Source organism: Hyperoodon ampullatus (assembly GCF_949752795.1).
Source record: "Hyperoodon ampullatus genome assembly, chromosome: 9".
Taxonomy (NCBI): domain Eukaryota; kingdom Metazoa; phylum Chordata; class Mammalia; order Artiodactyla; family Ziphiidae; genus Hyperoodon; species Hyperoodon ampullatus.
The window spans coordinates 67,775,392-67,790,837 of NC_136922.1; the positions used below are offsets into that span (position 1 = coordinate 67,775,392).

Here is a 15,446-nt window from a genome sequence, read left to right on the forward strand (position 1 = left end):
GGAGCCCCATCTGGGTTTTGTGATGAATTCTTATATGTCATGTGACATAGTTTAAGGAATTGGCTTTATTGGGGGAAAGGACAAACTTACAAGGCTGGGTTTGTCCCCTTAACCCCATCATCCCACTGAGTTTGGGTGCAGCCTTTCCCCCAGGAGGGTGGGGTGAAGAATCCCATTGGAGCTGGCTTGTTGCAACAGCAACAAAGAATGAGATGCCGGCGTTGCCTTGGGCAATTGTGCTCATCCAGCCATGATCCCCATTTTATAGATGTAGAAACGGACCAGAGAAATTTAACAATTTGTCCAAATCACACACCAATTCCAGGGCCTAAATTCAAAACCGGTCTGCTATTTTATACACAAAGAAAAAAGACTTTATGAAGTAACAAGGAGGGGAAGACCTCTGCTCTCTGTTCTCTGGGCTTCACCTTGTATCTCTGAGAAGTAAGGTGATATTCTGTGAGGACCCAGCCAACCCCCTGGTGTTTTGACCCTTTCCCCGTTCACCGCACTCCCTTCTGCTCCCCACCCAAGCCGTGTTGGCACGCTGGGAGCTGTAAGGGCTGCTGCAACCCATCTCCTTTGCTGATTGTAAAGAAGGCCTAGCAAGAAACTTCCTACGCTTAACCCTCCATGCCAGAGAATTAGTACCCAAATTAAAATGACTTCAACAGTTTACATTTTAAAATACCTTATAATCACTGGCAATGGTTCATGGTAGAGCTATCTATAGAAATTTTTGAGATCTTGTACATAAACCTCAAGAGGAAAATAGGAGCTGTTTCTTTAATTCTTATTACACAATTTTTAAGAAACACTTTCATATTCCATTCAACTCTTTCTTCCCTTTTTCCTCTTTCTCTCTCACTGGTTCTGAAAAATAAATGTAGCCATAAAAATGCAGGCTATAGAAAGCTGACTTTTTGTATATCTAATAAAAACCTTAGGGAGTAATTGAAATAATTTGGCACTGGCAATCAGGTTACATGCTGCATAATATCAAAGGAAAAATCCATAGTGAGGAAAGCAGCAGAAAACAGGAAGATGTGCTGGAGAATAAAGCCAGGACATTAACTAATGAGTAACTATGAGAAACTTAAAAAAATTTTTTTTATAATTACATCCTTAGAAAAATAGTCAAGAAGCATCTTCAAAGAAGTTATACTAGACAAAGTGTACACTCTCTGTATTTCTAAGGATTTTGAATTTAAAGAAAAGAACAGAAATACTCCTCACCCCCAACTCCACCCCGGCATCTATTCATTAGATAAAAGTCTGACAGAAGCCATGGGTTTCAATCAAATTTTGACACACACATTTTTTCATGATTAGGCTATCCTCCCATCTCCTTTCTCCCTTTTTATCTCCACGATCTGAATTTTAAAGAAATGCTGTCAAGACAGTGTATCACAAAAGGAGAGATGTCTACTATAAATTGTACTGAGTACTTTTCAGAGAATTTTACTTTAGTCTTTTAGATTTTACAGAAGATGGCTGCATTCATGTGGGAGCAAAGTGACGTTGAGATGACACGTCTGGGTCTTGTGAGAGAGAAATGCTGGTGTCACAGGCACACGGGGAGAGCGCAGCCTCCAGCCTGCATTTCTGGCCGAATCCTATTCCTTATTCTGCACCCTAACATGGACTCTTGGCTGGGGACCTTGGGCAAGTTCTTTACTGTTCCTTCATTGTTTCCATCTAGATTTTTTTTGTTTGTTATTTCTATATAAAACCAAAATCTGTGGAAAACAGAAATATTTAAAAAAATGAAAGCTATCACCCATAATTTATCAAACATAATGATTTTGGTGTATTTTCTACCAATTTTCTTATGTACATCTAGTTTTTTCTTTTCTTTTAAAAATATAGTAGAAATTAAATTATACTATCCAATTTTATATGCTAATTTTTCTTTTGGCGGTGTTTTGCCTTTCTAAATAAAAATATATGGACTTTTAGTCCTCATTTTCTAGAGCTGCATAATATTCCACATGGTGTTTTTCTGTTGTTTTTACAGTCTACACCGACAGAGAGCTTTTGACAGCACTGGGACTGTTTGAATATCTCATTAAAGGAGAAGAGAGAGAGCAACAAGGGGTCAGTATTCACTTTGTGTCTATGATGATTCTTAGCCAGGTTGCATGACAACTTTCCAATAAACTGGTGGTCATGTTCATACGCAGAGAGGCAAGGCTGATTTCTTTCTGTGGGTCAATCTCGGATCATAGACCAGTGACTGTATTATCGTTGTTGGTGTCTGAGTGGAGTGAGATAAGCTGGGTACAAATTCCAGCTCTGCAACTTTCTATTCTGTGATCTGGACAGGGCTCTTGGTTCTCTCTATGCCTCTGTTTTCTCAGCTGTAACAGCGTAGATATTATTACAAGTTCCCAATTCTGAGAAACGTATTTTAATACATTTGATACTGGGTTGAGCGCTGCAATCAACGTGTACATTGCCATTTTTCTTTCCTTTTTCCACCATTAACACTCTCCAGAGCTAATACAATCAATGATATCTTAGAATTGAAGTAATATATAATATGTAATATAATAAATACTTGCTTTATAGTTTGTTGAAAGGATTAGGTGAAATATTATACATAAATTGTTCTTAGCATTTGGTAAGAGATCAATAATCAGCTATTATATTATTAGTAAGAAAAAAACTATGTTGTCCTTAGAATAGAACATTTGTTCTGTGTAGAATATATATGATAAACAATACATTATTTGTAGGTCATATATTTAGATAAAACTTGTACTGCTTGGAAAATTCCTTAGTACTCTGTTGATTAGAGATGGCATAGGGATGGCAAATAGGTTTAACTTTATGTGCCAAGTCTAATCTGTTGATGATGATTGTCAGGTGTGCTGTGTTGTGAGAATCGCTGAAGCAGAATAGCAGACAAGAGTGCCAAGGTGGGTTAGTTAATATCTTCCCCAGACCTTGGAAGATGGAGTGGCAACACACAGACTAAGTGTTTGCCATCTCTGCATTATGTGTCACAAAACATTACTTGGCAGCTCATTAGGTACTAGCCAGGCCATGGTTTATCAATCAGGAGTTTCACCAAAATCTTGTGGACTGAATCTGGGTCCAAGGTGGGAGGTGAGAACCACACAGGTAAGAAACAAGCCCAGAAGACACAGATGTCTGGGAAACATGGGAAGCTGATGGAGACAATACCCTGAAAACACGTTCCTTTTTAAAATGGCTTTGGGGGATTTCAGCCACAAACTTTTAGCTATTTTTCTTAAAACTCCAACCCCAGTAGAAATGTGGGAGATTTTGCACCATAAGGGAGGGCAGAGTCTTGGCAATGACCTTGATTTTGCTCAGCCCCTGTTATGCAAATGCTCACTTAGGCCTTACCTCCTGAGCCTTGATGCCCTGCACCTTGGCCTTTCTAGAGCTTTGCTCTTGGATGACTGAGGTGCCCCCGTGGTCTCTACCTTAACGGCATCTTGTCTTGTTCTCTTTTGCTATGGGTAAAAGGCTTTAAAAGGGCCCCTCTCTCAGAAAAGGAAATGGTATTGAAAAGGGGGACTGTTCATTTTATTCTATGTTCATTATTATCTAATCCCCTGCTTTTGTGGTGCTTACAAAATAAAACCAATCATTAAAGGCACATTGGTGAAAGTTTAAATGGAACACTACATACCATTTCTTGAAATGTTCTGGTAGTCCCTGTGATTGCAGCGGTTTCTTTTCCGTAAACGAAGGTAAATAGAGTTTTCTTTAACTCTGAAAGAAATATATATGTGTATATTTAATGACAGGACATTCACATGATGGAGTTAAAAGAAACATGGTTTTATTATGATTTTTTAAATGTGAAAATGAACTCAGAAAATCAAATCTCTGCAGGCACATTTTCTCTAAACTGTCAATACATTATTAGGAGTTTTTATAAGAAACAGTTCTACAAAATGGGTTGCACTGATGTGATAAGATCAAACTTTTTCTTCTTTTTATGAAGACTTCCAGTCATCCCTTTCTAACCTTTTAACCAAGAGCTGCTGTAAGTCTCTTGAGCAACTGGTCATTTTTACCAACTCGGTTATTTTGAACCTGACCATGTTCCCTTTCTTCTTTCGGTTGCCGTGAAGCTGTGGCAGACACTCCTGTTGTCTTTCAGATCCATTTCTCCCCCTTCATCCATTTTATTAGAAGTTTCAGTAGGACATGTGTCTGCCCTGAATGATGACTGCTTTACTCAGCTTCCCTTGCAGCTAGGAGTGGCCACTTCACTAAATTCTGGACAATAAGATGGAAGGAGAAGTATCCAGTGAGAGTTTCTGGGAATGTTTCTCAGGAAACAATTGGCAGGTGACCCTTGCTTAGTCCTTTTTCTCCATTCTGCTGCTCACAATAGGAATGCTGTCATCTTAGACTATGGGGATAAGTTCTACACTGAGAAAACAGAGGTGTGAGCTGGAAGGACCCTGGATCCCTGAGGACCAGTGGAGTTGACCTCCCATATCAGACCTGGACTGCACATGTGAGAGAAATAAACTCATCTGTCATCTTATTTAAACCACCCATATGTTGAGTTTCTCCGTTACTTATAGCTGAATCTAATACTAATGGACACAGATTTTAGAGACAAATTTTCAACCAGCATCAGGCTGTAACTGCACATATTTTAAGTCACTTTATTGGCTTCTCTTTGTCCCATCTTTGATTTTCTATCTTCTTTTGCCAAACTTTAATTTAACTTAAATGGAATTTAATGTTATTTTCTCTATACTTTTATAGGCTTCCTAAAATCCATTTTGAAACAAGACCAGGTATAAACTAATGAACAATAATTAAACTCAGATATATTTGATTATTCCTCAAATGTATTTTATCTCCTCTTCATTATAATAAACTTCATATCTCACAACCTTACATAAATCATCACTTATTTTTAAGTGTTATCTAAGTCTCACTCATTGTATTAGAGTGCTTGCCTACTGTCTCAAGTGCTTCAGGTTTAGGCACTTAGAATGCACTGTAAGTATTGTTCTTTCTGAAGTCTGAGGAAACTAATAATAATAGACAAAAAACTTGTGGTTACCAAAGGGGAAAGGGGGAGGGAGGGATAAATTAGGAGTGTGGGATTAACATGTACACACTACTACATATAAAATAGACAACCAACAGGGACCTACTGTATAGCACATTCTTTTCTCTTGTAAGTTATTTTGTAATAACTTATAAGGGAAAAGAATGTAATAAAGAAACTAATACAACACTGTAATCATCTATACTTCAATTAATCCCCCCCCCAAAAAAGAAACTACTAGTAACATTTCTTAATAGAAGACCAAGATCTCTGAACAATAGTTTAATTATGGAATTTTTGCTTTGTGGTAGAGTTTTGAGGTGAGTGATTTATTTTACTTTTTAAAATCAAAGCTACCCATGCGCATAGTTTTAAAAATCAAATTCATTTTACTTGAATAATGTTTATTGAGGCTTACTATGTTCCAGGCGCTATTCAAGGCACCTGGGTCCTACTGGTAAATGAAAAAGACGAAGATCCCTGCCCCTGTGTCACTGACATTCTGGCAGGGAAAAAACCCCACTAAACATCATGAATAGGCAAATTATGGAGCATGCTAGGAGACAGTAAATGCTATGGAAAAAAGGGAGGCAGGGGAGCTAGGATTAGAGTGGTCAGAACAAGGCTTATTGAAAAGGTGGATGTGAGCAAAGACTTGAAGTGGTGAGCCTTACAGAACAAAATAGTTGAACTATTTTCGTCTATAAGGCTTGTAGTGATAAACAGCAAGCTCACACTCCCCATTCCTCCCCATTTCTCCATTCCCAGAGGCAATTAATTTCAACCTTATTTGACTGAGTCTTTTCGTATTTTCTTTCTTATCTCTAAATAACATACTTTCAAGGCTACTTCTTGATTTTTAGTCTTTGGCATTATCTATTCACTTCCCACTATCAAGAGGAGGATTTAGCTATTCACAACACATCTATGATTGTTTTTTCTTCTCTTCACAATGCTTTCATTTCCCTGGAGTTAATAGCTGCCTTTGTTTCTCTGTTTAATTTTCTTAAGTGTTTATCATCAATTCACCCTTAAATCTTTTTACAGTTGTTTGATCTCTTTTCAATATGCTCTGATATATCAGATAGTTTATTAATTTCATCTCCTTGTGGAAATCTCTCCTGGATCCTCTTGCCCTGCTTAATCAGGACTTGTTGCCCTCTCACTCTGCTGCAGAGCAGATATCCTGGGAGCCTTCTTCTTCATATCTTTGGGATTCTTTTCACCTCTTCCTGACTTGTTAGATATCCTATTTCCTGGAAGACCACATTTTTCTTATTTTTGATGGAGAGTACTTTTACATAACGTTTGAAGGATGTGTGTGAAGTAACATTACTTTTTTTAGCATCTGAAAATGTTTTTATTTTTGACTTAGTGAGGTGTAGGGTGGTGAGGTATTGCTGGTGAGGTGTAGGGCAGGCCCAGAAACACAGCTTGCACCATAAATACAAACACAAATAAGGGTTAATAGGACTTGTTGGGGATGAACTTCAAGTAGAGAAGTAGCAGTGTTCACCTGGTTCCTGAACTCTCATTATCTCATAGAAAAGTGTCTTAGACAGGACATAGCTAGACTGGACACATATGGGACACCCTATATATTTTTAGGGAAAGCAGGTTCTGGTGTTTATAAGTCGCTATATAATAATAATAATAATAATAATAATAATAAATTTCAGGGATAGGTAACTGTTTTGTTAAAAAGGAGGAGTTCCAAAGGATAAATCAGCTTCTCGTTGAGTACCAATAGGAAAGAGGAAATGGGTCTCCAGAATTATCAGTTTGCCTCTTGTTGACTGGTGTGGTAGATTTAAGAATAGCCTCATTATCTTTGACACCGCTACCCTTAAATCTTGACTGCCTTGTTACTTCTTTGACCAAAAAGATATGGTGGAAGTGACATTATGCCAGTTTTGGCCTGGCTTTTAAGATTCTTGGCAACTTTGGTCTCTTGGAGCCCTGGTCCACCACCTAAGAAGTCTATCTTTCTGGAGACACCATGTTAAAAAGGCCCTATAGTGGAAGCAACAACGATGTCCTTCAATAGATGAATAGATAAACAAACCGTGGTACACCCATACAAAGGACTATTATTCAGCAATAAAAGGAGGTGAGCTATTACGCCATGAAGAGATATAGAGGAAGCTTAAGCGCATATTGTTAAGTAAAAGAAGCCAACCTGAAAAGGCTACATACTGTGTGATTCCAACTATGTGACATTCTGGAAAAGGCAAAACATGGAGACAATTAAAAAATCAGTGGTTTCCAGGGGTTAAGAGGAGGGAGGCGGGTATTAATAGGTGGAGTACAGGGGTTTCTTAGGGCAGTGAAACTAATCTGTACAATACTGTAATGGTGGATATATGTCATTATGCATTTGTCAAAACCCATAGAACGCACAACACAGAGTAAACCCTAATGTAAACTATATACTTCAGTTAAGAATAACGTATCAATGTTGGCTCTTCATTTATAACAAATCTACCACACTAATTTGAGATGTTAATAATAGGGGGAATTGAGGAGATGAGGGAGTATTTGGGAACTCTCAGTACTTTCTGCTCATTTTTTCTGTAAACTTAAAACTGCTCAAAAATTAAAGTTTATTAAAAAAAAAAAAAAAGCCCTACCTGGAAAGGAAAAGAGATCCAGCTAAACCCAGCCTTCTGGTCACCCCTTGTCAGGCACCCACTTCGTGTGAGTGAAGCCATCTTGGACCCTCCAGCCCAGCGCTAAGTGAATACTGTCATGTCCATGGTCAATATTACATGGAGAGGAAGAATTGGCCAGCCAAGCTCTGCCTGAATTCCTGACCTCCCAAACTGTGAGGTATAAAAATGCCTTGTTTTAAGCCACTAAACTTTGGAGTACTTTTTACACAATAATCCATGTCCAGAACAGATGCTTACAGAATTCTGGGTTAATATCGTTTTCCCTCAGAAGTTTGAAGGAATTGATCCATTGGATCCTGACTATGTTGTTGTCTGAAGCCATTCTGTGCCTCAATCCTTTGAGAACCTGAGTAGCATCTCTTCCAAGTGTTCTGAAGTGTCATGAGGACAGGCTTGGTGTGGTTCTATTTCCATTCAGTGTTAGACACCCTTTCAACCTGGAAATTCATGTCACTCAGTTCTGAGAGGTGTTCTTGAATTATTCCATTGATAATTTCTTCCTTTCTTAGAATTCCTATTATTTGGATACTGGGTCACCTAGACTGGTCCTCTAATTTTCCTAGTTTTTCTATCTTAGTTTCCATTTCTTTGTCTTTTGCTCTATTTTCTGGATGATATCGTCAACATGATTTTTCAATACATCCATGAAATTCATCTTATATCATTAGTATAATCTCCCAATGATCTTTTTTGGTCTCTGAATGTTTCTTTAATTTTAGTATAATGTTTTTATTTCATGAACGTAATATCCCCTCTTATTTTTTTGAAGATATCATTTAAATTATTTTTATAAGTAGGATATTAATTAAAGTTAAAAAAATTTCCCCTTGGAGCACTGTCTCTGTTATCTTGAAGTTGTTTTTCTGTTTGTTTTTGTGTTTTTCACATTCGAGGTTGGTCTCAGATATCTCATGATCTTGGGTTGTTGGCTTATGTGTAAAAGTGGAAACTAGCTGAAAACTCAAAAGCTGATTGGAAAGTGGGCCTGCTGGGTGTGGCTTGTTGTCTATGGCCCTTACTAGAGGGTAGACTGGCTGGGCCTTTCTCAGGGAACCCCTGCTGTCGAGTCTTTGGGGCTTTCCTCTTAGGATGTGCAGATTCCCCAGAGAAAGGTCTTCTAGTGTCCAGCTGGGTTGCCAGCCCTCTGGGTCCAGGGGTGGGTGGACTTCAGATTCAGCATGCTTGTGTTTTAGCACAGTGCTCCTACCTCCCCTTGTCTGCTGTCTTCCAGTCCAGAAGCTCTTGATTTTAGCATCTCCAGAGAGAGATGCTATAAATATGCTATAAAACCCTAGTCTTATATCAGAATAAGGGAGGGGAAGAGATCCGAGGATCTAACTACTTCTTCAACAATCTTTCAACCAAGACTTGTTTTTAGCCTCACTTTCATTTCTAGAGCTACCATACGGAGCCAGTTCCCAAGGCCTCTGGGGTTCTGTGGTGTAGACAGGGTTGCTTCTCAGCTGTCCCTCCTCCTAGTTTAGGATGCAACTTTCTTGAATCGACTAAGTCAGTTACCACTTGTCCTTCTGCTTTCTGGCTCCAACATTTTGTGGCTGTTGGCTCTTCCTGTTCTCTTTGCCCTTGTGGACAAATTCGTTTACTGTCATTTTAGTGGGGTTTCTCAAGGAAGAGAAGTAAATGCTTTGTTCAATCTGCTATCTTACCCAGAAGGCTGAAATGAATACTTTATACACTGCATCATCTACACCCTCTGCCTTGACTATGTTATTATATTTTGAAAAAGCAGATGGGAAATGGACATTAGATCTGAGTTCAATACTAAAATAATTTCACAGTCAATAAAGAGGGGTTATTTAACTTTGGGAAAGTAATTATTACCAATATTTAGCCAGAAAGGTATTTTTGATAATTCTAAAAATGGAATTTATGTACTGAAATATTGTTTTGCTCTTGACCTGTTCATGGAGAGTAAACAGTGTGGATATTAATATTATAGATACAGTTAGTCACACATTACAGAAAGAACATAGAAATCTTTATCAATAGGCAAATAGCTCCATTACTATTTCTGACCAGAAATAGCATCTAGAATTTTGGGATTAAGGTTTTATAATACTAAGTACTAGAAACGATTTCACCTAAAAAGTTACTATTTTCTTTCATCCCCATTCTCAATACATAACCTCTCTTATAAATCTTAGGAACTGAATTTCTCATGCAGTGCTCAAGAATTCTGAGAAGATAGAGGGATCAGTACAATATGTTGAGAAGCTTGTAATACAATATTTGAGATGCCTATAAATGGAGGAGATTGCTTAATTGAAAGTTATTTACATACAAGGTCAGTGAAACTGAATTAATAGGCTAAACTGAGGATACCGTGCATAGTAAGGTTAACGGTGATCACCATTCTGGTTTCAACTTCCCCTCTTCTCACTCCCCTCTCCCTACTTGGACTCCAGTTTCCTGTATGATCTCTATTTCTCTTTTTCCTCTGTTGTGCATCAAAACCCAGTCCAGGGCTCCCCTGGTGGCGCAGTGGTTGAGAGTCCGCCTGCCGATGCAGGGGACACGGGTTCGTGCCCCGGTCCGGGAGGATCCCACGTGCCGCGGAGCGGCTGGGCCCGTGAGCCGTGGCCGCTGAGCCTGCGCGTCCGGAGCCTGCGCTCCGCAACGGGAGAGGCCACGGCAGTGAGAGGCCCGCGTACCGCAAAAAAAAAAAAAAAAAAAAAAAAAAAAAAAAAAAAACCCAGTCCAACAGGTTAGTAGAAGAGGCAATGGCTTCAGTCCTGTAATTTGAGGGGTGCAGAGAAGGAGTGTTTGAAAGTTCTCTTCCTCACACATTCCCCAGTGTCTAAGGTAGGGGTGCCCTCAGCATTGAGAGTAGGCTTGGAGGTTCACCATATTAAATTCCCCGTTTTATCAGCTCCATCTATTGTAGGGCCTGGGAAGTATAGCCCTTTCACTGAGGACACACTAGTCATATTTTGATTTCTAATACCAAAATTCAAAACAGATAAATCTCAGAATGTCTACTAGTTGCTTTCCCCAACATGGGCTCAGGTAACACAAAAACCACTTTCTCTGAGAGCCTTCTAATGACCCCACACACACACCTCATTTCGCTATGGCTGAAAGAAAAACAAAAGAAAGAGTAAAATTAAGAACAAGCCTCAAGAATAATGCAGACAAATTAAAAGGGTTGTTTTAAAATTGAAAAAATTATCACCTCCTATGTTGATTCCAAGCAGAACCCACTTGGAGAGAGGCAACACAACAGTTTCCCAAAGGGCTTAGCATATCAGAGGTTTTTTGGGATAAACCGAGTGAAATATTATTCAAGCAACAGTGATGTATCAGGTCCTGTTTCTGAGTCTATTTCTGACTCTCTTTAGCAGCACAGCTAGTTTGGGTATAAATTCTGAGACCCTGTGAAGCTGAATGGGAATAAGTCACACAAAAAAGGCTGGGGCTTGGAAGGTGAGTGAGAGATAAATGGTAACATTTGATGTGAAGGGTTTGGACAGGGGAGTGGATTGGGATAAAGTTGAATAATTTAGAGACTAGACAGGCTTTATTCAGGGACCTCTACTGCTAGGAAGTTTTAAGACAAGGGTGGATAATTTTCTTTCCGATGTAGATGGAGGTCAGGCCAGCATGGGGCCAGGGAGATGGATTAAAGAACTTTAAAAATTCCTTCTAGCTCTTTGATACTAGCCACATCCCAGAGCCCTGTGTAACCCCTAATTCACTGCATCACAGGAGAGCCAAGATTTCAGCCTCAGAGAGAGATAAACATGCAGAATATGACTCATTGTGTATTCAAAGAGCCTGGCAATGGGCTAATTATGCAGGGGGGCTTTCAGGGTAAGAATGACTGCAGAGGAGGTCCCAGGAGTTCAGACATGAAAAGATTAGCAAGACAGCATGATAGATTTTTGAATTTGGAGCAGCAAAATAGTAGAGGGAAATAGACTTCAGGGGCATCGTGTTCAATAATTCATAAGCTGCTATACTCACACAAGGCTTCCTACCTGTTAACTTTCCACTAAGATTCCTTCCTCTCCCTTCTCTGAGCTTGTGGCATCATAACTCTCTCCATCCTGGCTTTTGCCAGCCTCAGATTTGATTCTAGGCCACTGTATCAGGGTAAACTTTAAACTGTGATAAAACTGAGGGATTTAAGCCTGTGGATGCTTATAAATCTGCAAAGATCATTTGTGGCATAGAAGAAGATTGTTTTAGTAATCTCAACAGTATTTCTCAAAGGATGCTCTGTGCAACACTAGTTTCTTGAGACATATTTTTCTCATAAAACAGACACACATTCTACATGGTTCTGGGGTCAGATTAGTTTAAGAAATGTTTCATATTATACCTTGGAGCTATATACAAAACTTTTGGGGCTTATTGAAGGCTCTGATAAGCCTTACACTGAATAAACCTGTTTCCCTTTATTTAAACCAGCATTTCCAAAACTTATTTGACCTAGAAATCTTTTTAAAAAGTGTGCATAATCCCTTTTAACATCTTGTGGAACTAGCATTTCACAGAAACAGTTTCTGAAGAATATTGATGAACTATCCTCTGTCATCTATATTTGAGCTTTATGAGATGGCCTAAAATCTCAAGTTCAGTTGGTTACAAGAATTCTACTAGAAAAATTTGGAGGTTGTACATTTACTTTGATCAATCTAGATTGCTGTAAGATTATATCATTCTGGACAAAAATTCACATCAATGCTTAATTTATCTATTATTGACCAAATAGCAGATCTCTCCTTTGTTTTACCCTTTCTACCTGACTACTGAATTGATAATTTTACTTTAAACTTATTTTCTCCAATTTGTTGACTGTGCAGTTATCTTAATATTGTGATGAATTTTGCTAATTTCTTGTAGAACATTTATTATCGAACCCACTTAGAAGTCCAAGGGCTTAAGTTACACTGATTTATTTTTATATGCGTCCCGTTATGCAGCTGGTGATCAAATTCATGCTGTTTACACTCCTCGTCCCGTGTTCCTGGTGTTTTCCCTGAAATGTTAATTCCTGCAAATCTGATTTGATTTAGGCAATCTGAGTAAATGCAAGGGAAGGATGTTTGTAGATCGTACCACACTCTGCAAATATAAAGTGATGTCATTATAAACTTAGTGATTCTTTTATTGAGTACCTACTATGGTGCCATACTCTGTGCCAGGGGCTAGGGCCACAGAGCGAAGTCAAGCCAAATTCTGGCACTTGAAATGCCCAGAGTCTGGTACGGGGTGGGTGGAGTGGGGAGACAGTGAGTAAACAGTTATGACAAGTGAGATGACATTGGTATTGAAGGGGCAAAATAGGAGCACAGGAGAGAATCGTATAGTCAGATGGGGGTTAGTATGGAGAGGCCGTCAAAAGGAACTGACCCCTGACTGGTGGTTGTTGAAGCATGAACGGGGGTAACTAGATAAGACGAAGCTGAGGTTCAATACCTATGAAAAATGCTCAAACTCACTAGTAATCAAGGGGTTACATATTAGAAGAGCAATAAAATATTTTTTGTTAGATGGGAAAAAAATTAAGAAGATATTTGTCAATATCCGGTATTGACAAAGGTGTGGGGAAACAAGTATTCTTTTTTTTTTTTTTTGCGGTACACGGGCCTCTCACTGTTGTGGCCTCTCCCGTTGCAGAGCACAGGCTCCGGATGCGCAGGCTCAGCGGCCATGGCTCACGGGCCCAGCTGCTCCACGGCATGTGGGATCTTCCCGGACCGGGGCACGAACCCGTGTCCCCTGCATCGGCAGGCAGACTCCCAACCATTGCGCCACCAGGGAAGCCCTCCCCTCTTTTTTAATCCAGGTGGTGTGGAGGTGAAGACCACAGTGACTACTAATATAGTTTGGTGCTACTGCTTTGATTCATGCTCAGATGTCAGCAGTTTTTTACCCACCATTACTTTTTCACCATCAGTTCAAAGGGCTACACAGTGCAAAAGGCAACTGCTGTTTTAGCATTGTTGTGAAATAGTTTTATCCTGTGGGCCCCCTGAAAAAGTCTTAGAGACCCACTCCCAGGGGTCCATGGACCACACTTGGAGAATCACTGATGTAGACTATCTCTCACTCCAATCAGCCTCACCCAACCTCAAAATGACCAACTCTTTGGCTAATTATTTGTTTTGCAAAGTATAATTATAAGATGGCTAATCATTTGCAATTATATCACATGTAATTTTTTTTTTTTTTTTTTTTGCGGTAGGCGGGCCTCTCACTGTTGTGGCCTCTCCCCTTGCGGAGCACAGGCTCCGGAGCACAGGCTCAGTGGCCATGGCTCACGGGCCCAGCCGCTCCACGGCATGTGGGATCTTCCCAGACCGGGGCACGAACCCGTGTCCCCTGCATCGGCAGGCGGACCCTCAACCACTGCGCCACCAGGGAAGCCCCACATGTAATTTTTGAATAATGGTTTTAATAAGGTTATTAAGCCTATTAGTGCTTCGTACTTACATGTCTTTTGTTTTTTTAAACAGGAAATTAGGTTAGCAAATGTTAGCTGCAAATCCCTTCTCTCCAATTTTATGTTTTTAATGCCCCAAGTGACTTGGTTTGGAGTTATACACTGCTTTTCAAAACTGTTCTCTCATATAATGTCTATTGGGTTGGAGAGAATAGATAACCTTTAACACTTAGATTCTAGGACACCTCTCATCAAAGATGTGTGTTTAAACGTCCTTGAATAGCATTACTGTGCCACTTATAACAATGGCTTTATCTATTTCTTTCTAAGCATTTGCTCTGTTTCTGGCCCCAAATAGCAAATTTAAGTCAGAAGCAGAGGGAGCAACAGTTACTCTAGAAAATTCCATCTAGTTTGCACCCACTTATGTTGACCCACTGGTCTCACTCTTAACTCTCTAGCTTGATATGGTAACTTTGGTCATTGTTTTTGGTTCTTTTGGCTTTCGTGACTTTTTAAGGCTAACTGCAGGCTTACTTTATTTTTTTTAAGTTGTGTCTGTTGCCCTGCTCTTCCTCCCAGCTTTGAAGAACTTCTCTATCATTTAGCCCCGGCAGGCAGAACTCCACTGACTGGACCGACTCCTGGCCTCACTTTCAGAAGGGGATTTGGATAACCATAAATTCTCCGGTTAGAGGCGTTGGGTTCAGGTGGTTATTTCTGTTAAGGATTTGGAGTCACCTGTTTCCCTCTCTGGGGGTCGCTTGGAAGAAATAGTACGCGTAAAGGATTATAATGGAGAACCGCTTTAACTAATAAGCTGGTCAAACACCTCATGCAGGGCTTACTATGTATGAGCTTGACTTCTATTGCACAGTATCCCTGGCCCTAGAGAAACATGGTTCCTAGAACATTTCAGGCTCTGACCCATAAACTTAGTCATATCTTTTCTCAAGGTACGGCTAGTTAAGGGTTGGAGAAAGCATATTTGGTGGAGAGAAGCAGCAGCATCTCTCTCCAGCAGTTTCCCCTAATGCTTCTAAATCAAGCAGCAGCATACAGTAGGATGTGGACTTGAACATCATGTTGCCTTACAACAACCAAACTTGAATATCGGAGAGAACGTCGGAGATCGGCAGGTGCAACTCCATTTGATCATATAAATGAAGTCCAGGGATGCTAAATGTTCCACCTAACAGCCACACAGACCAGAACCCTTTCACCTGTAAACACAGACTTCTTCCTACTCTACCACATGGACTCACAGTGCTCTGGAATTTTAGATGTTGCATTTTATTCTTCCAGTTTCATT

At 39.7% G+C, this 15,446-nt stretch overlaps 1 protein-coding gene across 1 annotated transcript in view; it reads right to left on the reverse strand.

Annotated features, from left to right (window-relative positions):
• The window catches only part of AOAH (acyloxyacyl hydrolase), a gene marked incomplete at both ends in the record, with an annotated part of 177,061 nt that overhangs the window by 50,446 nt on the left and 111,169 nt on the right, over window positions 1-15,446 (reverse strand). Inside the window, one exon of the mRNA XM_079711786.1 lies at window positions 3,665-3,747. Within this exon, the coding sequence (XP_079567912.1) occupies window positions 3,665-3,747 (83 nt within the window). The remainder of the gene's footprint in view (window positions 1-3,664; window positions 3,748-15,446) is intronic.